Source organism: Neurospora crassa, linkage group VII, assembly GCF_000182925.2.
Source record: "Neurospora crassa OR74A linkage group VII, whole genome shotgun sequence".
Classification (NCBI taxonomy): domain Eukaryota; kingdom Fungi; phylum Ascomycota; class Sordariomycetes; order Sordariales; family Sordariaceae; genus Neurospora; species Neurospora crassa.
The window spans coordinates 931,846-957,747 of NC_026507.1; the positions used below are offsets into that span (position 1 = coordinate 931,846).

General features: G+C 52.6%; 8 protein-coding genes and 1 non-coding gene across 9 annotated transcripts; 4 read left to right on the forward strand and 5 right to left on the reverse strand.

The window, feature by feature from the left end:
* Window positions 1-379: 379 nt before the first annotated feature.
* Window positions 380-1,342, forward strand: NCU09582 (chitin deacetylase; the record flags this gene model as incomplete). Its single annotated transcript, XM_954600.2, has 2 exons — window positions 380-699; window positions 898-1,342. 2 exons carry the CDS (start codon window positions 380-382, stop codon window positions 1,340-1,342), a joined length of 765 nt encoding a protein of 254 aa, XP_959693.2.
* A 62-nt stretch (window positions 1,343-1,404) lies between these two features.
* Window positions 1,405-4,326, reverse strand: NCU09581 (hypothetical protein). The gene has a single exon (XM_954599.2). The coding sequence runs from the start codon at window positions 4,260-4,262 to the stop codon at window positions 2,748-2,750; it is 1,515 nt and encodes a 504-aa protein (XP_959692.1). The 5' UTR covers window positions 4,263-4,326; the 3' UTR covers window positions 1,405-2,747.
* Window positions 4,327-5,946: 1,620 nt separating this feature from the next.
* Window positions 5,947-8,639, forward strand: NCU09580 (MSF membrane transporter). The gene is made up of 2 exons (XM_954598.3): window positions 5,947-7,438; window positions 7,514-8,639. The coding sequence occupies exons 1-2, from the start codon at window positions 6,421-6,423 to the stop codon at window positions 8,425-8,427; spliced, it is 1,932 nt and encodes a 643-aa protein (XP_959691.3). The 5' UTR covers window positions 5,947-6,420; the 3' UTR covers window positions 8,428-8,639.
* A 159-nt stretch (window positions 8,640-8,798) lies between these two features.
* On the forward strand, window positions 8,799-10,596 carry NCU09579 (retinol dehydrogenase 12). The gene has a single exon (XM_954597.2). The coding sequence runs from the start codon at window positions 9,193-9,195 to the stop codon at window positions 10,252-10,254; it is 1,062 nt and encodes a 353-aa protein (XP_959690.1). The 5' UTR covers window positions 8,799-9,192; the 3' UTR covers window positions 10,255-10,596.
* A 1,337-nt stretch (window positions 10,597-11,933) lies between these two features.
* NCU09578 (hypothetical protein) lies at window positions 11,934-12,609 on the reverse strand (the record flags this gene model as incomplete). Its single annotated transcript, XM_954596.1, has 2 exons — window positions 11,934-12,085; window positions 12,150-12,609. 2 exons carry the CDS (start codon window positions 12,607-12,609, stop codon window positions 11,934-11,936), a joined length of 612 nt encoding a protein of 203 aa, XP_959689.1.
* A 1,314-nt stretch (window positions 12,610-13,923) lies between these two features.
* NCU09577 (hypothetical protein) lies at window positions 13,924-14,746 on the reverse strand (the record flags this gene model as incomplete). Its single annotated transcript, XM_954595.2, has 2 exons — window positions 13,924-14,652; window positions 14,717-14,746. The coding sequence occupies 2 exons, from the start codon at window positions 14,744-14,746 to the stop codon at window positions 13,924-13,926; spliced, it is 759 nt and encodes a 252-aa protein (XP_959688.2).
* Window positions 14,747-16,544: 1,798 nt separating this feature from the next.
* On the reverse strand, window positions 16,545-16,636 carry NCU15342. The gene has a single exon. It is a non-coding gene; the product is annotated as a tRNA-Glu (tRNA).
* A 1,032-nt stretch (window positions 16,637-17,668) lies between these two features.
* On the forward strand, window positions 17,669-21,199 carry NCU09576 (hypothetical protein). Its single transcript, XM_954594.2, has 2 exons — window positions 17,669-19,727; window positions 20,063-21,199. Exons 1-2 carry the CDS (start codon window positions 17,922-17,924, stop codon window positions 20,792-20,794), a joined length of 2,538 nt encoding a protein of 845 aa, XP_959687.1. The 5' UTR covers window positions 17,669-17,921; the 3' UTR covers window positions 20,795-21,199.
* NCU09575 (sterol esterase) lies at window positions 20,853-24,245 on the reverse strand. Its single transcript, XM_954593.2, has 3 exons — window positions 23,468-24,245; window positions 22,739-23,419; window positions 20,853-22,683 (listed from the first exon to the last, which is right to left on the reverse strand). Exons 2-3 carry the CDS (start codon window positions 23,213-23,215, stop codon window positions 21,424-21,426), a joined length of 1,737 nt encoding a protein of 578 aa, XP_959686.1. The 5' UTR covers window positions 23,216-23,419; window positions 23,468-24,245; the 3' UTR covers window positions 20,853-21,423.
* Window positions 24,246-25,902: the final 1,657 nt, after the last annotated feature.

Sequence of the window (25,902 nt, forward strand, 5' to 3'; positions counted from 1 at the left end):
ATGCCGTGATGTTACCCTCCGGGCTCCCCCTTTGGGGTTCGTGTATCTGATATTGGCTCGTGGCAACCATGCATCAAAATATCTTGGCTTGTTTTCGATGGCCCCGGTTCATCCAGGATTGGTGTTTCGGAGGATTATACTTTGGAAGGCGCTAAGATCTCAGGAACCGGTTCAAAGCAGTACGTATCGGGAATTGAAGTTGTAGACTTCGGAGGCTCAGGGGCCGGTTAAACACCAGACTCCAGTCGTAAATGTCGATCCTGAATTCGATCGAGTACAAGAACGTCATCTCGTCCCTTCTTTGATGTGTTTCTCTTCTCTCCATCTTCTGCTTCCTCCCCCATCCAATCCAGCACGGACCAAACCATCAGCCATCAAGATGCTTGCCGAAACTTTCATTACCGCGGCCCTCTTCGCCACTTCGGCGCTCGCCGCCCCGGCTCCCGACCCCGTTCAGCTGATGAGCCGCGCCCCCCAGCCGGGCGTCGTCATCAGGCAGTGCGCCCAGCCTGGCATGCTCGCACTCGCATACGATGACGGCCCGGGCCAATACACCTCGAGGCTGGTCGACATCCTCAACGCCGGCGGTGCCAAGGCCACCTTCTTCATGACGGGCACTTTGTACGGATGCATCTACAACCAGGCTGCGGCCATCAAGAAGGCCTATGCTAGCGGTCATCAGTTGGCTTCGCATACTTGGTATGTTCTTGTTTTTGCTGTTTTTTTTTCATTCACTGCTCCTCTGTTTACCGAGCCCCTGACTCCTGCATGGACATGGATCTGTGACACTCCATGCTCAATTGAAGCTTCGCAAGAGTCAATTCGTGCAACCACAACCACCAAAGATGATACATACCTCTAGTCAAACAGCAAACTGACAACCAAAACCACCCACAGGTCCCACGGCCACATGAATGGCTTCTCCGCCGCCCAAGTCGCCTCCGAGATGACCAAGGTCGAAACCGCCTTCGCCAACATCATCGGCAAGAAGCCGCGCTACATGCGTCCTCCCTTCCTCGAGACCGGTAACCAGGTCCTCCCCGTCCTCAAGTCCATGGGCTACAAGGTGATCACGGACGACGTCGACACGGGCGACTGGAACAGGCAGACGCCGGCGCAGTCAGAAGCCAAGTTCTACCAGGCGGGTGCCCGCGGCAATGGCCACATCCCCCTCATGCACGAGGTGTACCAGTCGACCGTCGAGCAGCTGACGCCGTGGTTGATCAACTGGGCCAAGCAGAACAACTTGAAATTGGTTACCGTGGCGGAGTGCTTGGGCGATAAGAATGGAATGTACCAGCCGCAGAGTTTCCCTGTGCATCAGGGACAGCTTTCGTGCTAGGTGGTACCTACAGGAGGTTAGAGTTGATTACTTGAGGGGCAGGAGGAACAAAGGGTATAGAGGGTTGGGATAGATTTGGTGGTATTTGTGTTTTCATCTTCACTACATATATGTTGGCAGAATAACGTACATAAGAGATTTGACGCGATGCGAAAGTCCGCAGTGTGACTCGCGGCGGCCCTCCTAGATGACCCCTTCATGCAGACAGAGTCCGAGGTGTGGTAGCCCTGCTACTGTCGTCCAGTGATCGTGTGCGTTTTCCGGGCTCAGCTCATATCTGTACTGTACGAGTATAAAACAGACCCAACAGTCGTCGGCCACGATCTCGCCGTCTTGACATTTCGTTTCTGGTACCGATCTTCATCATCACCGGGCCAAACGAACCCGATATGTCTTGCAGTCAACAACCGCCTTTAGCCTCACCAGCGTAGAGGTAGGAAGTCGAAGGACCCACGTCCACCAGACCCCCACCCCTCTCTCCAACAACACCCTGTTCACGACCCTCTGCTCCTCTGAGAAACTAGCCTTCGCCAACATTCCCGCCCGCGACTCGTCTCTCTCCTGGCTCCTGTCCCAACTCGCCCACCATGAAGCCTTTTCCTCTTACCCTCGTCCTGGATCCATGATTCCTTGCCTCCCCAACCCTTCAACAAAAGGGAAACATGTCCTGGACATCAGCAGCATGACCGGCCGTTTGATTGCTCCTCCCTCGCGGAAGCAGGCCATCCACTCCTGTGGTTGATCTCTATCCTGCCGCAATCGACTTCGCAAAGGAGAATGTCGCTTCGTTGTATACCGATGGGAGGGCGAAGTTCGTGGAGGCGGATGTTAGGAAGTTTGAGTCAGAGAGGGATGATCCGTTCTTTCAAGGCACAGGAAGAGGCAGTCAGGGTCGGAAGTAATGAAGGGAGATCCGGAGGGGTATCATGCCGTAACGGTGTATTTCTCTTTGCTGCCTGGATTTGAGACGTATGAGATTAGAGATGTGATTGAGAAAATATTTGCTGGCTGAGAGAAAGGCGGGTTGTTTTCATTGGGTACGGTCCCAATGGAAGTCGAGGGAGAGCTGATTGGGTGAATGGGAAGGTCGGTTACGGTATCGAGTTGAAGTCGAAGCCAGGTGTTGGAGGCAGTTCGGCAGTTCGGGTTTCGGCTCGAGTGGGAAACGACAAGGAAGTTTGCGTCGAAAGCGGTGGAGGTGGGGATCTTGAGGCCGAAGCAGGCGCATTTGTTTGTTTATGCGGTTCAGACGTGGTATCCGTAGGAGTAAGCGGAGGTGGTCAACGCTTGGTCAAGTCGGTTTGCGATCTGAGGTATCGGCTGGGTAGCACGGGGCACATGTCGTGCTATTCTGTGTGCGAGTTTTTGGTTGTTGTGTAGGGCTTTTACATCGTGAGGGGTGGTCTCAGTTGCCATCTTCCATCTCCTCATCCTCCTCTTCGTCTCCCACCTCCTCCTGTGCTGCCGCCTTAAGCGCCATGATTTGTTCCTTGGAATACTTGAATGCCTTCAGCACGTTGACAAAAACCATCTCATATCCATCCCTGTACCGTCGCACCAAGTCCTGTCGCTCGGTTTCCGGCTCCCACTTCTCTCCTCCGTTCGGCCTGCCATAACAGAACTCGACAAAGTCCCTCTCAATCTTCTGCGCCAATGTAGCTTTTAGCATGCCCACCAACGGGTCCAGCTCCTCCCCAAGAGAACCATCGCCGAGGCTATGATTTGGCAATTTGGCAAACAACTCCAACTGCTTCGAGGTAGCCATCATCGACACCATATCATTGATAAGCCTGCCATCCCAGTGGCTGAAATGCGATTGGTAATGAAGCGCGTTGGGCACAAAATCAGATCCCATGCGATTCCGACAAGAATAACCCTGCCAGAAGTCCTCGCGACAAATTAAGAAGTCCTGCGGCTCACCGCCCTTGCCCTGCGTATCGCCCGGATGTTGTCTCTTTCGCACATGGATATAATCGTTGTGCGGCCTCCATGTCTCTTGGTTCCTGACACCAGTAGAGAGGTCTTTGGGGTCGATGATAAAGCCATAGCCTAGCAACAACTCGCTGTTCGTCTTGAACCCGTAATTGTTGAATACCTGCTGACCGGGGCCATAACTATCGTTGCAGATCAGTTCGCACGCGCTCGGCTCTGAAGTCAGGTTCCATGTATACGAGGCATCCCAGGAGTGATTGCCAATGTCATACAGGGGCTGCAACACGGAGAAGTCATCAATCTTTGTTCCCTCCGGCAGCAGCCGCTCGACGTACTCCCTCGCCGACTCCGACAGGACCAACGAAGGCCTAAAGCTGCGGCTGGTAAACATGCAGTACGCCCAGTTGTAGAGCACCTGAGTATATTCGCGGTAGTCGGGGAAGCCTTCCTTTTTGAGGATCTTGCGTGCCTGTTTGTACTCGGACTTGACGTTGTTTTGAATCTCCTGGATGGCGATATAAGCGTTGGTGCCCTGGAGCAGCTCGATGTCGTCCTCGGCCCAGAAGGGAGGCAGTGCCCACTTGTCAAGCTGGCTGGGGTCGGCCAGGGTGGAAATGTAGGGCGCCCAGAAGGAGGACTTGCCCTTGAGGTATTGCTGAATCAGGTAGAAGCGGCCGATGACGTGCGGCGGGAGGGAGTTCATGAAACGCTCCGGAAATGCAGGATTTTTAGTGTTGGGGGCCGGCGTCGTCGAAGACGGTGTAATGGGTCCGTCAGTGAGAGCGTTGAGGTAAGAGAGTGTGATGGAGGTCGGGCAGGAGACGGCCTTGAAGCCACTTCCTAGCCGTTCAGTGGCCGATGGCTTGACGCGTAGCGAAAACCCTGTGACCTCGTCCTCGTACACCTCAAGCAAAGGGTGCAGACTTGCGCCGTGCTTATGGGCCCAATCCAAGAGCGCCTCGAACCGTTCTTTGTGTGGCGACTCCATCTTTGCACGTCCTCGTTGTCGGTGGTGATATGACGTGTGTGGTATTGGGGAGGTTGAAGTGAAGTTGAGAATTGTGAAGTTTCACTTTTACGCCATGTCGGTCATCAGTGCTGTCACTTGGAGGCTTCAGGCAGGCGGTCGTTACAGCTGACAGCATCAATACACTAGCACTATGTAGCTCCCCAGTCCAGATTAGTCAGCGGCAAAACGTAAAATACACCAAGTAAATGTATTTCTTTGTACCATACCTCCCACTACCTTACATGCCCTACTCCACTGCACCGATCCAACTGGAGCTCTCTATCGCTTAGGGGCTCGCGACCAGCATTGCAGGTCATCAGTCACTGTACATTAAAGTCAATGGCACTAGAGTTAGTGTAAGGCACAGCAATGCCGGTCAATGGAAGTACCTACCTGGCCGTCCCGTCTCTTACAAGGTACGACAATACGAGAAACTCCCGGTAGACATAGACCAAAATGTTGACGACGAGAGGATGTGAACTACCTACCTACCTAAGGAAGGGACGGATGAAAAAGAGTAAAGAGAAACCGCAAGCCAAAAACGACGGTCTATTAGTAGTAATTTATAATAGTGCCCTCTCCAGCCTGAACAATTCTACCACCACGTATTGGCCGTCTTCGTTGTTCGAGTTTGACGACCCAGTTCTTTGCGAGTTGTTTGACGTGTTGACTTTGCCGAGGGAGAGTAAGATAATGTCAACCGCAAGTGAATAAATGAAATATAATCATATTCTACCTCAAGTTGCCACAAATGGGGGGGCCGAGCGAAGAGATGCCCAAAAGCCTGCAGTGTCTGCAGTCAAGAAGGACATGGCGGGTCGCGAAGGGTATAACCGACTCGATGAAACAGCTTTCGGACCCCATCAGTCTCGGAGTTCGATTGCCCATTTATCATTGAACATGAAATTATAGGTAAGATCGTTAATGGCGTTGCTCAAAGACCTGGATGTTCAGCATCCCATGTTCCAGATGAGGTGAGCCTATCACATGCGTCACAAGTCGATCGATGGTGCCGACTCTGGAACACCATGCGGCAATGGCATGGCTCGCCTGGGTCGAACACCAACTGAAAGTTGTGGGATGTGAAGAGAGATTCTGTCGTGAAAAGAACCGGCCGACGTGCAGGTGAGTCAACACGAAGTGAAAACGAGATCGTCACCAAGTTTTTCATGAAGTTTTCCAGAAAACCGTTGAGCAACTGCAAACTGTTCCAAATATCCGCAATTCCACATTTGTTAGCCCCCGAGGTCCGGGTCCACTTGCCGTTATCCGCGACCCACCTGGTGAACTTGGCTTCGGCGGAGCTGACGACGCCGCCGGTGATCAATTCAAGAACATTTCAGATCGGTGAACTGAAGAATACAATTGCAGTCTCAATTACAAGTGCTGGTTTAATGGTTGAATGGATGTCTCGGATTACCTTATAGTGCTGGTCTTCTTTTCTGTTGCCGATTGCGCTCCGTGGCTGACAAAGACGGGATAAAGTAGTACCATGTCACGCCGGCCGATACGGGACCGGGGAACCACTCGCCACGGCGGAGGTTAGCCGAAAACCGGCCCGGCCCCACCACTGTCTTTGCAACTTTTGGAATCAACAAAGCGTAAAGGCATAACCCTTGTGATCAATGGGAAGAGATTAAGCAATCCGCGATATTCCCGGGCACATTTCTTCGCAACCGAAGCAGCCCAGATGTGACTGATCAGGCAAGTCAGGCAAGCGTCTTCATGGACAGGACAAGTGCGCACGGGAATGAACAAACCACAGAGCGCCGCGACAGCCGTTAAATCCGCCAAAGACTCACCGCACCTCGGAGCTCCTGGAAGGATTTACGCAGTACAGACACTTCAGCAGTTGCCCTTGCAAAAATGTTGCAAATCGCCATCAATCGACCAATCCGGGCTATGACGTCGGCCGTCCTTTCCCTGCCCTGCCCCACCGGCGGATGCCACCCTCGAAATGACCCTGGTCGACATGGAAGAAGCAACAAAACAAAACTAGTGTAATTCAGATTTTAAAAAGGAAGCTTCGTCCCATCCGTGCCTTTGTCATGGAAAGAACTCCTCTCTTTGTGAGCATCACATTTCTAGACTCGGCCACGGTTCCTTCCAGCACGACGGGAGTTATTAGGTACCTACCATGTCACCGTTGGACCGTGAACCGGCGGTCGATGCTGCTGCTGCATCTGAGAAGCAACAGATGCATGAACCACCACCACCACCACCACCACCACAACCACCTCTCGCACGGGCGCCTTCCTCCCAGAAACAGGACGAACGCCTCGACTCCAACAGGCCTGAGCACTTGGACCCTCTGGACGACCCTGAAAATCAATCGCCCATGTCGCGTCGCCACACCGATTCCCATATGAACACCAGTTCCAGCAGCGACGATGAGTATGACACCGAAAAGGACAGCGACGAAGATGCCGACGAGTACGACGGCCATCGCATCACTAGCCGAGACATCCGACTGACCCGCACTCGCACCAACCGGAGCATGAGATCCAGCACCAAGGAAGGACCGGAGCACGCCAACACCACGGGCCGACTCGACCTCACCAAGACTGTTTCCCGTCGTGACACTGTCCTCTCGCGCCTGCGATCCCGCCCTACCGCGCGGTTCGAGTTCAACCATCCGCTAGCACACACACCGACTGGCAAGGATGTCATTGTCGACTTCGAGGGTCCTGACGACCCCTACCGCCCCATGAACTGGCCCATGAAGAAGAAGATCATGACCACCATGCTCTACGGCTTGATCACCATGAGTGCCAGCTGGGCCTCCTCCAGCTACTCGGCCGGTACCGCACAGGTGTCGAATCACTTCCACGTTGGCCATGAGGTAGCTGTCCTGGGTACTTCCATCTTCTTGGTTGGTTTCGGTATTGGCCCTCTGCTATGGGCGCCGTTGAGTGAGGTTTTTGGGAGGAGAGTTGCTGTCTTCGTGCCCATGTTCTTTGCTACTTGTTTCAGCTTCGGTAGTGCCACTGCCAAGGACTATCAAACTCTGATGATTACTCGCTTCTTTGGTGCCTTTTTTTCTTCGGCTCCCGTGACCAACACCGGTGGTGTGCTGGGAGACTTGTTCTCGCCTGCCGAAAGAGGTATCGCCATGGCGGGATATGCCATGGCAGTTGTTGGTGGTCCAGCTATCGGTACGCCTCGCTTCCCTTTCTCATTTCTTTCTCCCCCCGTTATCCTTGGCTAATTCATCATGATTTTCCTCGCAGGCCCCGTCGTCTCAGCTGCGGTTGCCATTCAGCCCAGTCTCGGTTGGCGCTGGACCCTCTACCTCACCGGCATCCTACAAGCCTTCGTTCTCGCCCTCGGCTTGATCTTCATCGACGAATCTTACCCTCCGCGGCTGCTCGTCAACAAAGCCCGTCGCCTGCGCATCCAAACCGGCAACTGGGCACTCCACGCCAAGTTTGAGGAATGGGATGTTACCTTCTCTGAGCTCGCCCAAAAGTTCTTACTTCGCCCGGTGCAGCTCCTTTGCACGCCCATCTGCTTCCTCGTCGCTCTTTATGCTAGCTTCTGCTACGGTATTCTGTACATGCAGCTTGGCGCGATTCCCATTATTTTTGGCGAAGTCCGCGGGTGGACGCAGCTGGTTGCTACTCTGCCGTTGTTGTGCATTTTCATTGGTGCAATGATCGGTTGCGGCGCGAACGTGTATAACCAGTTTATCTACAACAAGGCGTACCGCGCCGCTGGCGACCGTGCCGTTCCTGAACGCCGTCTGCCGCCCATGATGGTTGGGTCCGTCATCTTTTCGGGTGGGCAGTTCATGCTCGGGTGGACTGCGCCAAAAGATATCCACTGGATTGTGCCCTGCATCGGTCTGATTCTTATGGGATCGGGATTTTTCATGATCTTCCAGGCTGCGCTGAATTACTTGGTCGATACGTTTACGCGGTATGCGGCCTCGGCGGTGGCTGCGAACACGTTCCTCCGCTCGTGCTTTGCGTGCGCGTTTCCCTTGGTTGTCACCCCCATGTTCCATAACATTGGTGTGGGACCGGGATCGTCGATTACCGGAGGGTTTGCGGCTTTGTTGATACCTGTTCCGTTTGTCTTTTTCGTCTATGGAAAGAGGATCAGAAAGAGGTCGAAGTGGTCGAGACCTAGCGTTTACGACTGAGGGATCCATGATGGATGATGAGATGATGCATGGATCATGCATTTCGGGGATTATGGGTATGTTATGTTTGATGATGCATTTTACGGCGTTCTGGATCATCTACACGAGATACCAAGTGCTTGCATTGCGTTTGAGCTTTGCTTGGAAATTCTTGCCGACTTGTTGAAGTACAAATACCTGTCAGTAGACGAATAATATTAATTCTTCTTATCGAACTCGAACGATTCACAAGGCGTCGCGGAACAGAAGGGAGTGATTATTCCAGGGTTAGGGTCTTTCCGGGATGTCACTTTGCCCCTGACGACGGCCCGCCCCGCTGATAGTGCTGACATCACCACTAATGTTGTGATCAACGCCGCAGCGCCGTTACACACGTGTAGAAATCTCATTGAAAGTTTGTTGGAAAGGTGGTGATCTCCTTGCAGCTCTTTTACTGGATTCATCATCCTGCGATCATTGTGAATCGCATCCTGAATAGAATGCCTTTATCCGTCATCGATCCAAGTCCCTACCAGGCTTCTTATCTCCGATCCGACAGTTGCATGCGAAGGGAATTGGTCAGGGGCCCGGACCACCTCGCGTATCTTTCGATAGCATCATGCAAATCCCCCAACAACCTAACGTCATTTCATCCAAGACCATTCATTATAAAGACTGACATCCGGCAAAACTACCAACTCCCTGAAGTCAAGTCGCGAAATACCTCATATCCAATATCCAGTAAGCTCGAACAGGGCTACGAATTCATTAGTGACGGCAACAACAATGGACTACATCCCCTTTCTCTCGGGGGGCGTCTCCTTCAACCCCCGCACCGATATCCCCTCTTCTGCTCTCCATGGCAAAACCATTCTCGTGACAGGTGGCAACGCCGGCCTTGGCAAGCAATCCATCCTCGAATTCGTCCGCCAGCCCGCCGCCTCTCTCCCTTCGCGCATCTGGCTCTGCTCCCGCTCCCTCGAGCGCGCCCAATCCGCCATCGACGACATCTCTGCCGCCGTCCAGTCCTCCGGCATCAACTCCGACTTCGACGCCTCTTCCATCATCAAGCCCCTCGAGCTCGATCTCACCTCCTTTGACTCCATCAAATCCGCCGCCCGGACCGTCCTCGCCGAAAGCGACCGCCTCGACATCCTCATGCTCAACGCCGGCATCATGGCCGCCGCCACCGGCGTCACCGCCGAAGGCTACGAGATCCAATTCGGCACCAACCACGTCGGCCACGCCTTGCTCACCAAGCTCTTGCTTCCTCTCCTGCTCAAAACCGCCCGCAGCGCCAAGGGTAACGACCTCCCCCAGCCAGCGGACGGCACCCCTACCGCGCCTCCGGACGTCCGCGTCGTTGTCTTGTCTTCTGAAGGCCATCGTCTTCCGCCTCTGTTGGGCATCAACTTCGCGACTTTGAAATCAGACCAGTCCTCCATGTTGACGTGGCAGCGCTACGGCCAATCCAAGCTCGCCAACATCCTGTTTGGCAAGCAGCTTGCTGCGCATTATCCGGAGGAGCTGACGGTGGTGGCGCTGCATCCCGGCGCGGTCAACACGCAGCTCTTCCAGCCGTTCCGCAATAGTGGGTGGATTGGGTGGGCGGTCACGGGGTTCCTCAAATTCTTTTTGAGCACGGTGGAGGATGGAGCGAAGAATCAGGTGTGGGCGGCGACGGCGCCGAGGGAGCAGGTGCAGAGCGATGGGAAAGGCAAGTGTGCGTATTTCTTGCCGGTGGGGAAGAGGGTGGGAGAAAGTGGATGGGCGAAGGATGAGGAGTTGGCGAGCAAGTTGTGGCAGTGGACAGAGGGGGAGTTGGAGGGGCAGGAGGTTGATGCTTGAGCGGGAGATGCTGCGATGCATGAAGCGTGAGGTGTTGGGGATACGTACACTAGATGATGGATTGGAGCGGAACTCTTCCCGAATACATTAGGCACCTTGGAGTGGCTTGTCCTTCAGTACCGGAGAGCTAGAAGATCTCTTATACGCCTCTGTCTTTGGTGTATCTTCGACACACTGGCTATCAAGTTCTGTTTCTTCTAGCTTTCAGTCCGGGCGCACCGGGATCAACTCAGGGGCACTAGTCGTGTTAGAGTCTAACGTGTCGATAGTGGTTTTCAACCTTTCTATACAACTTGATAGTTCTGGGATACAACAGCGGTATATGACATACATTCGAACTCGCTTATTAAGTAGTCAACGCTTTCGCCCATGGCGGGACCAGATGAGGCGGTGATCAGAGTTGGGAGTTGGTCTGCGTAGGAGATCTCAAGATGCTGATTTCAGTAGAGGTAATTGGTTGAATATTAGTAGACAGTATGACTTCCAGGGGTTGGTAGTTACATCAGCTTCGAGAGTCTCTTGGGTGGAAGACGACGTATGTGAAAGTTACATTATGAGAGCGGCGGCTCCCATGGACGCCACCGCCGAGCTTCCTGCGTCGTTATTCCCATTGAAGGGGTAACCCAATGTGTTAGCTGCCACGAAAGAAAGCTCAAGCACACTTAATTCAGGCCGTTCAACCATATCATTTCATGTTCAGTACGTACCTAGGTACTCTAGCCAAAGAACCTCTCACTACTACATCTCTAACACCCTACCCTAACAGGCGCACCGAACCATGTCCGTCACTCATCTGCATCATTCCCTTCTTAGTCTTTCTGCCTGTCCTGAATGAACATTCTGATAGACTCTTTTGTAACGATGCTGCCAGAAGCAGTCAACGAAAGACCCTTCGAGAACTATGATTTCGATGCGCACCAGCACATATTCCGTCTACCTACCTTACCTACCTATCAAGGTTACTATGCCTCGTCGCGTTCAATCACTGTTGCATAGTTTTGTCTCTGTGTTGTTGAGGGTGGAAGATGAAGGAGAGCAGGAAGAAGGCAAATCTCCCCTCTTCATCTCCTTGGGATTAACAGGTGCGGGAGGAGAACACAGTAGATCACCCAGTTTCCGTAGTACACCTTGATATCGAATTTGAATTCCTGGACTTCGACTTCTCACGAACTCTCCGGATCATTTCACTGCTCCTTGGTTTTTTTTCTCAGTTTCTCGAATATGGTGGACTCATTACAAAGACCACTAGATCATGATCAAAGGTACAATACCTACCCTCCCTACCATATTTCGATATTTCACCCAGACCATATCACACGCACGTTGTCACTGATGGAAATTTGAGACAGGTGACCTCAGAGGAGATTTGTGAGAGGTGAATGACGCGTCTTGTCGGATTGCATATATCTTCGTGACCATTCGATATGAACCTTCTATCAGACAGAAGACGTCCAGCAAACAGTTCATCCCCTCATTCTATCATCGCTTCTTGGTATCTTGTAAAAGCCATGTTAGGTATTGCAACTCCCTTCTTCAACAAAAGAAGAAATGTCCTCAGGCTCAAATTCCTTCCCACCTGCACTATCGCAAGCTTGCTGCTCGGTGCCAAAACCGTCCTTTATCTCCCCTCTCTTCCGCTCCCCTCGCCTCTCCGCCTCTCCCCTCCGCTACCCGCCGGTCTACTGCCTAGACGAACCCCTATAGCCTGGGTCCTCGGGCGAAGGAGCTGGTGAGCGGCGCTGGCCCTCTGGTGAGGGAGCCTGCGAGCGGCGCGGGCCCTCTGGTGAAGGAGCTCGCGAACGGGCTCTGGTGGTCTCCCTGGCGGATGTGGCTATCATCAGGTTTAGGTCAGCTTCTACTGAGCAACAGTATATGATAACAAGGTAAAGACTCACAGCCGTTAGCCCTGTCTTGCGAGGGCCTGTTGCTCGCTTGGCCCAAAGACGACGGCAGTGGCCGGCTGTTAGCAGCCACCGCTGCCAGTGTGTTCAGCCTCGCCGAAGAAGTAGTAGGGCGGCCATTGGGGATGGTGCCCCTGGTGCTAGTGTTGGCGGCGCTGGTGGTGGTGGTGGTGGTGGTGGTGGGATTGGTGGTTTGCGGGTTGCTGCCACCCACAGCAACAGGGCCGAACGAAACCGGGCGCGAGCCGGGAAAGGGCTGCCAGTTGGACTGCCACTGAAGTGGCAGCGTCCCTGGCACGTTACCCGGGACGTTTCCCCAGAGGCCGAACTCGCCAAAGCCTGCTCTCAGAAGCATGAGAGCTTCTACGGCCTCTTGCTCTCTTTGTCTGCGGCGCTGTTGCGCGGCTTCGTAGAGCCTCTTGTGCGGGCAAGGTTTCTTGTGATGGCGAGTCATCTTGGTTGGTTAGTGATGGTGATGGTCGCGGTGGTTGTGTTGTTGATGGTGGTGGTGGTTGTTGTTGTGGTTGTGTTGTTGATGAGTGAGTATGGAGGGGTAAATTGAAGTTGGCTTGTTACGAAATCGTTATGTGCGAGCAGGGCGGTCTAAGATTGTTCTGCCTGGGGCGAGTAAAAGCCAGATGAGAAAGTGAAGGAAGGAGCAGGCAGACAGGACGATGTCGTCTAAGCGCGTACGGGTCGGATTCATCTGAAGACTTGAGAGGGTTGTTACCTGACTACGGCCTTCCGCTCCTTCCTCCGATGACGACAAAACGGACTGAGTCAAAATGCTTTGTGAGGCGCCCGTTTGTATCAACAGGTACATGTGGACTTTGTTTCGTCACTCTGTCCTCCGCTCCTTCCTCTTTACTCACTTCCCCAGTATGCTGCCTGAACTTGTGGAGAAAGAGTCGTCCAGTCCAGTCTATCGATTATCGCGTGGAGCTGATACACATGCACATGTAGTGGAAAAGACGAAGCACAAACAGAAAGTAGCAGGAACTGGGGTTTATGTACGGAATGCAAGAACAAATGGAATCACGACGAACCATTGAAGGGACATGTCCAGTTTTATATTTTCGTGGAGATGTTGTTTCACGTCTAGCAACGCGAAGGAGTGACAGGCAATAAGCAATGGTAAACATGGCAGCTTTTTTCAACCTCTGCCACTTTCGTTTTCCCTCAAACCTTTTGTCCTAAACGTTGTCGATACATCCAGCACCTTTCTTTTCTCGTGCTTGGCCATTGACTTCTGGGAGTTCGAAGACACTGCCCACTTCTTGAACCAATCTTCTTGCCAAAAGCCAATAATAAATCTGGTATCCAAGAATATAAATATTGTCGTCAAATGTCCTTCTCTTCTTGTATGTGTTATTCTTGAGCTACCACTCGCTTCTTTGATTGATCTCTTTGTATGACTGCCGTGTTTACATCTCCTTCACTTTGAACTTCAAGGCAAAGAGCCTCTTCTGATGGTGTCATGACCCGTGCAGTGCAAACACTCAACATGTTGAACCATACTGCAAGGAAGCGATCACGGAGAGCAACGTAGTGGTGGTGAATGTCTTGATTGATTGAGAAAGAGAGAAAGAAGAAGAAGGAGGATGAGATCCGTCTTATAAACAGGGTAGCCATGTGTGGATCGTATCCACCAATGCCAGGAGAATGCCAAGAACTGGTGATGGCTTCAACACAACAAACGCTTTTCCATTGCTAAGCAAACAATGTTTAGTGACTTGCGTTGTCTTCAACCTTCACCAACTTGAGTTCGTCATGACCTGGTATGCTTCTCCTTCATGTCTGACAGCTCTTCCTCACCCTTCTTCAACTCTTCAACCGCCCCCTCCAAGTTTTGGACCTTCCTATCTACCTTCTCATTCAAGAGATAAACCCTCTCGTCCAAACCCGAAGCCAACTCCAGATGGCTCCTCTCTAGGTCAGCAATCCTCCTCGTCATCTGCTGCCTGGCAAACTCATTCTGCTGGACCGTATATTCCAGGTTGACGACATGCTCCTTCAACATCTGCATATCATTGCGCAGGCCGTCGTGCTTCTCGAGGTGATCATTCAGCTTCACCAAAAGTCTCTCCCGCTCCCTGTACCTCTCACAGGCAAGCTCCCGGTACACTCTGATCTTGTCTTCCTCTGAGTTGTTGGACAGCAAATACTTCTCCCAGGCTTCGAGCGGCTCGGCGCAGGTTTCGGCCTTGGCAAGCTCCTTGTGGAAACCGTAGCGCACATGGCCAGGCATCTTTTGCCATGCGACCTCACGATTAGTGTCAAAGTTTAGGAGAGCATTCTTCAGGCGCGCTCTTCGTGCAACAGTGTCGGGAGGGATCTGGACAGGGCCGTGGGCAATGGGACCGAATTCCACGGCTGGCACATTGTTGTTGTGTGCCGTACCCATGACCCGAAACTGAAGCTGCGTGGGTTGGTTTTGGACCTGACGGCTGGCTTGGTCAAATGTGACGTTCATGTTGGGCATGTCGATATTGAAGCACTTTTTGTTACCTGGTCAGTAAGCCCCTCTCTGACGACGCATAACATCAGAAGTTAACACGTACCTCCTCACCGTTTCCCAGATGACCATTCATGTTGTAAGAGTGCTCTATATATACTTTGCTTGTTGTATGAATATAAAGCAGTCGCTAGTATAGCTCGCTGATTTTGGTGCTTCTGAAATGCTTCTCGCAGGTAAGAAGGAAATGTCGCGTAGGTTCAGCAAGCTTTGAGCTTGAACATCAAGTGATTTGAGAAGTTGGTGTAAAGATCTGTATTGTTGAGGAAGAAATGTGGGACATCACCAGTGAATGGTTGCCATGTGCAACTCGGTTTTCAGCGTTGCTCACGATTGATGGGTAGAGGAGAAGGGAGTGGGTTGGTTGATCAGGCTAACTAACGGTTTCTGACCGTGACCACTGGTTAAATACTACTGCAGCAAAGCCCACCAAGATCCTCAAGCCCTATTGCAATGCTCCTGGTTCAATGCATGTTGCTGTGGAGTTAAGATGTCGAGACAAACATCCGAACTGATGCTCTTATTGGGTAGAGAACATCTGCAAAGAATTCCCGACAACGTGCTCGGTCTATCTTCGATCGATCGATCCCATACTGGTAGATTGCAGATCTGTCTGCTTGACCCTTTTACATGGACATTGTTGTCGTGAGATCGTGCGATGTTGCAATACATGTAAAGGGCTGATGAAACATTTCCCTAGAACCTCCATTATTGCACGTGGACAGTAGACACCTGCGTATGAATTGGGTTGCCAGAATCAGGGAGGAAAACATAGTTGTATCTATCTTCAGAGAATCGATACCCAATATCCGAAACGGAAAACCTTCAAAGTGTCTAAAGGCGCGTTCGTTACCGCGGTATAAAGTTAGGAGATACCTATTCAGATTTGCAGGGATCGGATCGCGGTAAGCTTACTTCTGTACTGCTGTTCGCGTTCGGTATACTAGAAAACGAGTATTAACGAACGCAACGCAGTACCGTAGTGACTCGGGGCACTGGGTTTTAGGGTTCCCTGGAAGTCAAGCATAGAGGTAATCTGTACACTTCCAGTTGAGGCACCTCTACCTAGTATTGCATACCTCTATGCTCGAATTCTCTACCAAAACCCAAACCCTAAGGCATCTAACACATAGATTCTGCCAGTTAGACCTTGGAACCTAAGACCAAGTGCCTCGAGTCACTACGGTAAGAGTAGTGGTTAAAGGATCTTGGCGTGCCTTACTGCTGCCTTAACGTTGCAGGAGTGCAGCTGTATACCCTGCACGGTAATGCAATGGTTAAGGTCAAACCCTTAACGCGGTAACGAACACGGCCTAAGAGCAAGCTGAATGCAGAGTTAGTGGCAAGCCCTCAACGTAGAGTTAAGCAATCACGAGGTACAATGGAAGTTGTAAGGCAAGCCTGGTGGAAAACATGACAGCAAGGTGAACGAAGGAGATATAAGTATACTTGTTGGAGACGAAGTTTGAGTCCTCATGTGAAAAGCACAATTGCTGCGCGTTGTTTCGTTAGAATGCTGAATGCTCCCTCCTGCAGATGGGGCAAAAGGGGGAAAGGCGCTCGCTCCTTCTATACCTAGTTACAAGGCAAAAGGACAAGAGTAAGTCCTCTATTGACGCCTTTTTCTTCTTGCAAACCTAACAAGAGGAAATGCAGAGCATCTGGTAGATAGAGAAACTGAAGGAAGTGAATGGGGTGGGCTAAGGACTAATCGCATACACGGGAAGGCAATGTCCCAACCCACGTCGAGCAAGTAAAAGAAGTGAGATCTTGAAGCTGAGCTACATTGGGAAAAAAGAACAAGAAGAAGAAAAAACTGGAGTTGGGAGTTGTGCTTTTCAGGTTAAGAAAAAGTCCAAAAAAGATATTTGAGACTCGGATACCGGGAGTCGAACCCGGGGCTGTTGAGAGAGCAGTCACTCCTGAGAAGTGAGAGTCAACGATGTTACCGCTACACCATACCCGATTGAACTGGTATGGTCCGATTTGTTGAAAGTGAGAGAGCAAAGCAGGCACTATAATCTCGAAACTGCTGTCAATGGAATCGTCCCCGGTTTCCAAGCTGAGCCGGAAAGGTTGGAGATGCGGGTTCAGGAATAGTTCATGCAATTGTTGCATCTGTCATTTGGACCTACCGAATTGACTCGGGGCACTGGGTTTTAGGTTCCCTGGAAATCAAGCATAATCTGTACACTTGACGCACCTCTAGTATTGCATATGCTCGAATTCTCTACCAAAACCGAAACCCTAAGGCATCTAACACATAGATTCTGCCAGTTAGGCCCTGGAAGTTAAAAATCAACGCCCCGAGTCTATACGGTATTTGGTGTTTCGTCTGTGACTCGGTATCAAGCAGCGTGAAGTAAACAAGAAACGATTGCCTGGCATGTGGCCACTTGAGTGGATGAGAAGCAACGAGTCATCGTAGCCTCTCCGCTAGCAAGCATCTCTTTGTGTGCAGCAGCTTGAGGGCATGTACATGAAGTAAGTCATGGACGTGATCACCAGTGACACGGAGCCATCGAGCCTCATGGTGCGTTATGCCATACAGCCCTGGAACAGACATCTGCTGGGTCCGATATCGATAGGCCTGCGTATGACTGACGACCATGGACGGAGCGAATACCATCAGATTGAAGCCGTTAGAGTCTCTTTTCTATCGTCAAGGTATCATGGCGAGTATCGTTAGGCCAATGTCGTCGTCGAGAAATTGACGTTCTTAACGTTACTTTTGGCGTTTGGAGTGGGGGCATCCTGGGAGTTTGTCAACGCCAATCAAATGCTATTAATTCAGCCACAGCCCCTGTCCGCCAATCTGGAGGGTGGAATTCCGGTTGTTGGTTTCGGTCGCCGGCCGCTAGGACCGTCACGGTGGGAGTGGAACTGTCCGGTGATTGTCAGTGGTCCAGGTCTTGACCGGGCCGGGTTCAGCTGCTAGCTGCGGCTGCAGAAGGAAGGATTGCAAACGGTCTCCAAGTCTGTGGGATGTCATCTTCATCGCGGGTCTGCTTCAGTTTCGTATTTGCAGTTTCGAACGTCATAGCGGTCTGTCCGCCATGCACCTAGCTGGTGGTCACTAGATACCCGGCTAACAGCAGAACGCTGTAGACACTGTGTCGCAGGGTGCTCGATTGCGATAGTGCGCTAACTTGCGCCCACTGCATCACGCAGGCAGGGCAGTCAGCGCAGTTACAAAACTCGCAGACGTCCTCTCATAAGAAAATTTCACTGCAAGCGCGCGCGCCTTCATCATGAGTGAACCAGACGCAGAATCGTCGCCCAAGTCTTCGGAGCCTCAAGACGAGGGCGCTCATAGCAGTTCATCAAATGACACACGTCCTCCGTCACCGATCGCGTCGCCATCAGAGGCACCGCCGGCAGACACCGTCCCGTCGTCAACAAATGGCGTAACCACGCCCGTAGCCGCCGCCAGCGGTGTGCCGCCGTCACCCTCTCCGGCTCCTGTCAGTCCGGCCGCTGCCACAACTGGTCCTCCACCAGATCCAATCTCTGCGAAAAGTCCCGGCTCCGATGATTCCAACTCTTCGGATTGGGTCACAACCGATTCATCGCCGAGTCCAAACTCCACAAGCAGTCCCGGTCCCGATCTTGGTCCTTCTTCAGACCCAACGTCCGGTCACGAACCAGGAGAAGAACAACAGCAACAACAAGATGGACAGTCACAGTCGTCATCGCCGCGGCCAGATTCCTCCGAGACCGTCGACGCCAGCTCTCATGCCAAGCAGCTACCTCCCCTTCCCTCCCCAATCCCACCAGCCCCACATCACGGCGATCAGCCCGGGTCCGGCCCGTCCCACCCACACCATTCGCATCCACATCCACCACCACCGCCTCCTCCTCCTACCGGTGCTCCGAGCGACGTAGTACCGCCACATGGCATCTTATTCCCTCCAACACCAGGCGGGCCACCCCCCGGCACTGGGCTCTACATCCTCACCTCCGCACCTCATCCCTACCCAAACCCTCCGATCCCGGTCTATCCTCCACCTCAGGCCTATCCCGCGCCTCAGCCCTATCCTGCTCCTCAACCTCATCCCGGTCCCCATCCTCATCCCGCTCATCATCCCCCATCAGCACCACTAGCTCCTGGTCTCCAAGTCCATGCCACCCCCGAAGCTCAAGCCGAAGCCCAATACAAGCAGATTTACAGATCACAATACAGTCAAGCCCACCCCAATCATCGTCCGCCACCCGTCTATTACCAGGCACCGCCACCACTGCCGCCACCACCACCACCATTCATCTCATCATCAGGACAAGTTCCCGGATCTGACGCCCCCTTTGGTTTCTACCGCTCGCCAGGCAAGGACCCGAAAGAACCGCCGAAGCCAAAGTTCTACCCGCCTTCTTCCAAACCGCTGTTCCAGATACAGACGGGGAAGGCAACCAACTCGAAATCGTCCAAACGAAACGGGGTGCAATGGTACGCGTTGGTTCAAGGCAGAAGTGGAGGAGAGGGACAGCAGCAGCAGCAGCAGCAACAGCAACAGCAACGAAATCAACAACAGCAACGCCAAGTACAACCAGCCAAGGTCATCTACCAGGAACCCCCACCTCGACCAAGGCAACTCCAACAACTCCCACCATCAGCTCCATTACCACCCCATCTCCGAGCCCAAGCCGAAGCCGAAGCGGCAGCCCGATACAAGGAGATATATGGACCACGTTACTCCCAGTCCGCAGTCCTGAACCGAGCCCAAGCCTACGTCCAAGCCCAAGGCCAAGCCCAGCAGAACCAGATGTACAGACCAATACCGGCACAGCAGCAACACGCCCAAGGCCATCCAGCGCAAGTCCCGGCACCAGGCCAAGACCCGACCCGCCAAATCTACGGACCGCAACATGGCCAAGGCGCAGGCTATGGCGGACCAGGGGTGCCGAGCGAGCATCGCCCCTACCGGTGTGACGTCTCGAATTGCCCGCTAAGTTTTGCTCGGAGTCATGATTTGAGGAGGCACATGTTGGTGCATTTCCCAGAAAAGCCGTTTGCTTGTGAGAGCTGTGGGAAGAGGTTTGGAAGGCAGGATGCGCTTAAGGTCAGTTTGAGTTCTTTTTTCTTCTTGTTTTCGATTGACTTGGGAGGGAAAGCAGGGAATGACTGGATGATCGTGTTGGAGGGTCAATTCAGGAGAAGCATGGTATGACAGGAGGAATATCTGATTGGCGGTGTGAGTGGTTCTAGCAGTCGAGGAAGGGAACTAAAGGGAAATGATGACGTGAGAGCAAAGAGGAGAGGGCAACAGGAAGGTACCAAGGAGAGATACAGAGACCAGAAAAGAATGAAAACGGAAGGCAGGACAGGGGAAAGAAGGAAGCAAGAATAAGGAAAAGGGGAAGAACGAACGGGGCATCTGCTAACAACCAAAAACAGAGACACATTTTACAAACAACAAGAGGCTGCGGCACCAACAACCCGATCGAGATTGGCTCAAGTCTATCTCCGTCCCAGATTTCAACACCAGAGTCAGGAGCCGCGAGAGACGCCGACGCCAACCATGACACCCACAATACCCCGTCAGCAAACAGAAATGGCAGTACCAACAGGGCAAGATCACCATCGGTATTAAGTGACACGGAGCGGAATCGCGGACAAAATCATCAACGGAAACGCAAACGAAATCACGAAGGAGGAGAAGACGGCACAGACACCGACGACGATTACGAACCATCCGCACGTGCAAGTCAAAGTCCAAGTCCGAATCCAACTCAGCAGGGTCCAAGTCAAAGTCGAGGTCGGGGGGAGGAAAGCCAGACGCAAAGTCAAAGCGAGAATCCAGTGAGTCAAAGGCAAATGAAAAGCCCGAGTTATCACAAACAACGTCAAAAAGAACTCCAAAGTCGATGGGTTATTGGCACGTCGCGCGCAAGTCACGGTACGGCGGCAGTCCCCGAAGCCAGTAAAGACACCGCTTCAGCAGCGGGGACAAGGGCAGAGACAGTGGCAAGAGTAGAGGCAGTCGAGGCCGGAGGGGAGAAAACGGCTCGGGGGGCATCATCGTCAAAGCCATCATCACCACCCGTAACGCACGCCGGAACGGAGCCGCCTGATCCGGCGATGGTCAAGGTGTTCAAGTCCTTTGTGTCTCAGATACAAAATTCGTAAAACATGCAGATACAAATACGGCAGAGGTGCGTGGATGAACGCTTTAGCAACGGAATTACAACAAGGAACTCTGTTATGCGGTTTACCATCACGCATGTAGATGAAAACCTGAGATTGCATTGCAGTGGGCAAGTCATACGCGAAGGAAAGAAATAGCTCACATGCGACTGAACATAGACATGCACTCGAGCTTACATCCGAGCAATGACGCCTCGTCGAGTGGAGCAGAGGAGCACCGCGAAAAGGGAGGTGACACCAGTCTTGATGTGACCTACCTGTACTTGCGCTTCACGAACCAAAGCAGGCGGGAATAGCAAAATGATGATGATGCAAAAACTGCAAATGCATTCGAAACCTGATGCTAGGTGACGACTGACTGCCCGCACATCCCTATCCATCCCAATCCTCCAGATAATAACCCGATTCCTCAGTACCCCGATGCATCCTTCCCGTGCATGAACCATCATGCAGACTCATAACCGCTGCAGGACATCACGACTCAGGAACACGGACTAAGAAAAAGGCCTTGCCTTTGATTGGAATGCCGTATCATCTTCAATCATTTTAACCTCCACACTGCAACTTCAATCCTTTGACAGTGTCCTAGACACTCCGTCATAGTCATCCCCTTAGATGTGAAGAGCATCAAGATTAGCCTTAATCCAGTTATACGAATCAGAGCGGAAATCATCCGCAAGATATCCGGCATAGTCCGAAAAGAACTGGACCAGCTTTCTCTCCTTCTGCCATTGCGGCCAATCCTGGCTGACCTTGCTCTTAGAGGAAGTGCCACCGGAGGCGTCGTTGGGGTCAAGGTTGTAAACAAAGTTGGCGTAGTAAGACTGGATGCTTTTGCTGGCGTAGTTGGGCAGGATGCCGTAGAACACCTGCAGGATATCGGAGGCGTGAAAGGTTCCAAGGATGGGTGTGCCAAAGTTGTAAGACGCAAGATACGACCAGGCGGGCACCGAGGGGTTGAGAGTGGTGGCGGCGTCGAGAAAGATGCGGCGGCTGAGGGTGAAGATGAGATCGCCAAGAATGGCGGCCAGGCGCTTGAAGCCGGGGTAAATCTCGTTGAAGAGGCCGGTGCCAAAGGGCGAGCCGGCGGAGATAAGGGTACTGTAGGTCGAGACGAGAGACTTAATCTGCGACTCGGTGGCGTCGTTGAAGAAGATATCGTTGAGGTAGCTGACCAGCTTGCTGGTGGTGGTGATGTTGCTCTGGAAGAGGGAGAAGAGAGTGCCCTCATCCTCTTGATCGCCGATGATCATGGGGACGGCGGCGTACTTCTTAGCGAGCATGAGCTTATCGGCGCTCTGAGTCAAAGCCTTGCCATCGGGTCGCGGGAGGTAAGAAAGAGCAACGGAGTTGTACGACAGAATCCCAGGCACGGAGTTAGCGGCCTTGAGAAAAGTCTCGTAGGGAAGAGCGCGCAGGCAAGCAAGGGTGTCAGCAGCACCAGAGCAGCCGGCGTTCTTGACGACGGTGTCGTAGACTTTCTGGCCCTTGGGGCAGTCGACGGGGCCGGCGGGGACGATGGAACCAGAGTTCATGATGGCGCCACGGAAAAGGGGCTTGCCGTTGTACGTGTTGTCACCGTCATAGAGAGACATCTGGTTGAAAACGGACATGGCACCGGCGGACTCGCCCCAGATAGTGACCTTGTCTGGGTCACCGCCGAAGGCAGCAATGTTGTCGGCAACCCACTGGAGGCCCATGCGCTGGTCAAGGTGACCCAAGTTGGAAGAGCCGTCCTTAAGGATCTCCTTTCCGGGCATGAAACCAAAGCCACCGACACGGTAGTTGACGGCAACGTAGACGTACGGCTTACCCATGTTGATAGCGTTGGTGACTAGGGGAGCGCCATCGTACATGGACGCCGATCCGAGCTGTGAAGTTTTAGCACTTGTTCATTACATCGCGTATATAAGCTGGATTTCTCACTTCGAAACCACCACCAAAGATCCAGAAAAGGACGGGGAGCTTATCACCAGCCTTGGTGCCCTTGGGACGAGTGACCGAGATGGTCAAGCAGTCCTCCTTGACGTTGAGTATAGTCTTGAAAAGCTGCGTGTTAACGATCTTATCGATAACCTGAGGCAGAAACTCGTTCGACGAGGTGTCAGCAAGGAACTGGGGGCAAGCAGGGCCGATGCCAGACGCATCAAAGACACCCAGAGACGACTTAAGTCTCACGGGAGGCTTGAGGCGAAGGTTGCCGGTCGGAGGAAGGGCGTAGGGGATTCCGTTGAAGGCCTCAGTGAGGATGCCGTTAGCACCCACAATCGTACCGGTGGAAATGGTGACAGTCGGGGCGGCTCGCTTGTGCAACACCTGGGTAGGGGGCTCAGCTGGGGCAGCAGAGACCCGGCCAAGGAGGGCCAGGGAGGTAGCGAGGAGAGCGTTGGAAAAGCCCTTCATGGTGAAGATGTAGTCCGGAGTGGATGAGGAAGGGAAGGAGAGGGCGCAGTCCTTGTCGTCTCTTCTCTTCTAATCACATCTTGACAGCGGCGGGATGGTGGTGGTTTAATACCAATGTTGACAGGCGATCGATCCCTCGCTATCCCATCCATAGGCTAACCTACGCACATGCTCCGTGGATCCATCTCACAAAACTCTTAGTCCCTTGACCCTCGTCAGCTCAGTTGGACAACGGATGGGCAAGGGACTTACAAGCCAGCCCAAAACGAGAAGCTATGCTTGTGTCTTCCACCCCGCATTTTGGTGGTTGTGGTGTTGGGTTGCTGACCGGAGCAGCAGGGTGGAGGGAGGCTCTTTCGTGGTTGCAAGCAGGGCCAGGTGACCAGGTGCCAACATGGAGTAATGGACGAGACAGGCAAGTGGCCGAAGGTTAGGGGAGCATTTCCCCAGGACTTCCCACCTCAACTACCGTTCAAGTTACCACCGGACATGCAGGATATTTGTTATCTTGGATGGCTGATTAGTCTGTTTGTGGGCGGCGGACAAGGCAGTGTGACTGCTACAATACGACGGCGACAACGACGACGGCGACGACGGTAACCATAGTGAACCCATGTTACGAGGACTCCACTTCCCCACGGGGAATCCTAGAAAACAACACGTCGATTGGTGACATTTGTGCTCGCTAATCATGGTAGCATAGATCTTGCTGGGGAAGATGGAACGTCCAAGGGCATTTTGCGAGTTTGGGTGCCCAACACCAACAAACAAAACAACTCGAGTGCGAGATGGTTACCAACTCTTTGAAAAAGGGCATATCCATAGCATGTGAAAGATGTGCGACCAGTTCCCGAGTTGTGCCTGGTGTGCCTGTTGTGCCTGGTGGTGTCCCTGTCCTTGGCGCTAGTTGAAAAGCCTCGGTCTCGTGTAGGCAAGGATAGTCGTCGATAACAAAGCGCTATCGGTAGTTGGGCGTTTCGTGGTGTCCGCGGTTTGGCCATGGTTGGATGGGAGCTTTTCCAACTTCCGATCCAGAGTGAGGGGTACCTGGCAAAGAGTTGGAGTAGCTTCGCCGGAGCTCACGAGGCACAGCAGGCACAGCGAGGCTCTGGAGACAGCAATTAGAGGGCATCGGGTGCAGTCCTTGCGGTGAGATTCGCGCTGAAATCGGTTGGGATGAAGTTATCTCCAATACATTTGATGACGGTGTTCCCCGTCATGTCGCGGGCCGATATCAGTAAGACATGCTTGACATGAGCTGGACGGCGTTGCCGCTCGGGAACGTGTGGAAGCCATCATATGCATGCTTTCGACAGGCTGAGATACGAAGGGAGGGAGCTGAAGGGATCAATGTGACACTGTATGTGAGAGAAACGACGGAAAATCGAAGTCGAAAATGGAAGGAGAACTACCGAAAACGAAACGACGAAATGGATAAAAGAGGGAAAGTGGTGAAGAGTGGATCACCGCCGGGGCAGGTGGGTTGGGGCATCATGTGGAGCACAGGGTTTGGCTGATAGTGAGAAGCGGCGCCTGTTTGCTATTCGCCCAGGGCGGAAGGGAGGCAGGAACTCTGCAGTGTAGCGGCATTTGAAGCCGGGCAGGGGCAGTGCCGGGGTTCTTTCCATGCTGGTGTTAGCGCAGCAGCTGAGCTTCCTTTCCATCTTTCCTCTTTTTCTTTCGTTCCTCTTTTCTTCATCGCTACCCAAGCAAACTTGGAAAGACCAGCTATTGTACGTTACAGGCTCTGAACGAGGGTTGAAATTGACGAACCTCACAAACGGAAGATTACATTTCGGTTTCGGCGCCGTCACCGAGTCCGCATTTCCGACCATGATGGCGTCAATCTTAGCAGCGGCCAAACTGGATCCCGTTATCCAATCCTTTGATACTTCCTACAAAACGTTGCAACTCGAGCCTTCCATCCAAAATGACCCATATGATACCCTCGCAACATCATTCTCTTGCAGGATGGAAAAGAAATCTCAGGTCAAGTTGTTGTTCGTCCTTGGGCATTGTCACGACGGTAACATCGTGACTTGTTTGCGACTTGAAGGAAAACTGCCTAAACTCGGCCTTGGCAGAATCCTCCCAATGTGAAAGATTTCCTTCATGTGATAAAACATCACAAATGCCAATTCCAGACTGCTGATCTCCCCAAGAGGGGTTAGGTGGTTGCTGTTAGTCATCCACAAAAAAAACTGTACAACCTTCAACTGCGAGACTCATCACGTTCGGATACAAGCGCCGACGACCTCGACTTCACCTCTCCCCGCCTCCACACACCTCCATGATCCATCTCGCATGGCACGATCGGAGAGAAAATACGGGATATGAAAACTACAGGATGTCAACGGCAAACGGCTACGGCGGCAAACCAAGCCAGCCACCACACCCACCCCCCTCGTGTTTGTGATGATGTTCGGTGAAAATTGCGGAGTGTTTACCCCAACTTCTTCTTGGCCTCAAGATCAGCAACCCACAACCTACTAGCGGCGGAAGTCTGACGTGAACTGCGGGGGTGTCCAATTACCATCTCTCACAATCTGACATCTGCCAACATTTCCCTTCCGAGCCCTCCCCGTTCAAATTCCAAACTGCAAAGTCCACCGAAAAAGTGACATGCAGGAAACCTTGGATTTCTCCCCACTACCGAATTGAATACCGAAAAGGGTTTGGTTCACTTT

Bases quoted from the DNA above. Each gene is read 5' to 3' on its own strand.
- NCU09575 (XM_954593.2), bottom strand. From the start codon at position 23,215: ATGAAGGGCTTTTCCAACGCTCTCCTCGCTACCTCCCTGGCCCTCCTT. The intron at 22,684-22,738 runs GTGAGAAATCCA...AAAACTTCACAG, and splicing joins TCTTTGGTGGTGGTTTCGAA to CTCGGATCGGCGTCCATGTA.
- NCU09581 (XM_954599.2), bottom strand. From the start codon at position 4,262: ATGGAGTCGCCACACAAAGAACGGTTCGAGGCGCTCTTGGATTGGGCC.
- NCU09576 (XM_954594.2), top strand. From the start codon at position 17,922: ATGAGTGAACCAGACGCAGAATCGTCGCCCAAGTCTTCGGAGCCTCAA. The intron at 19,728-20,062 runs GTCAGTTTGAGT...AACCAAAAACAG, and splicing joins GAAGGCAGGATGCGCTTAAG to AGACACATTTTACAAACAAC.
- NCU09580 (XM_954598.3), top strand. From the start codon at position 6,421: ATGTCACCGTTGGACCGTGAACCGGCGGTCGATGCTGCTGCTGCATCT. The intron at 7,439-7,513 runs GTACGCCTCGCT...TTTTCCTCGCAG, and splicing joins TGTTGGTGGTCCAGCTATCG to GCCCCGTCGTCTCAGCTGCG.
- NCU09579 (XM_954597.2), top strand. From the start codon at position 9,193: ATGGACTACATCCCCTTTCTCTCGGGGGGCGTCTCCTTCAACCCCCGC.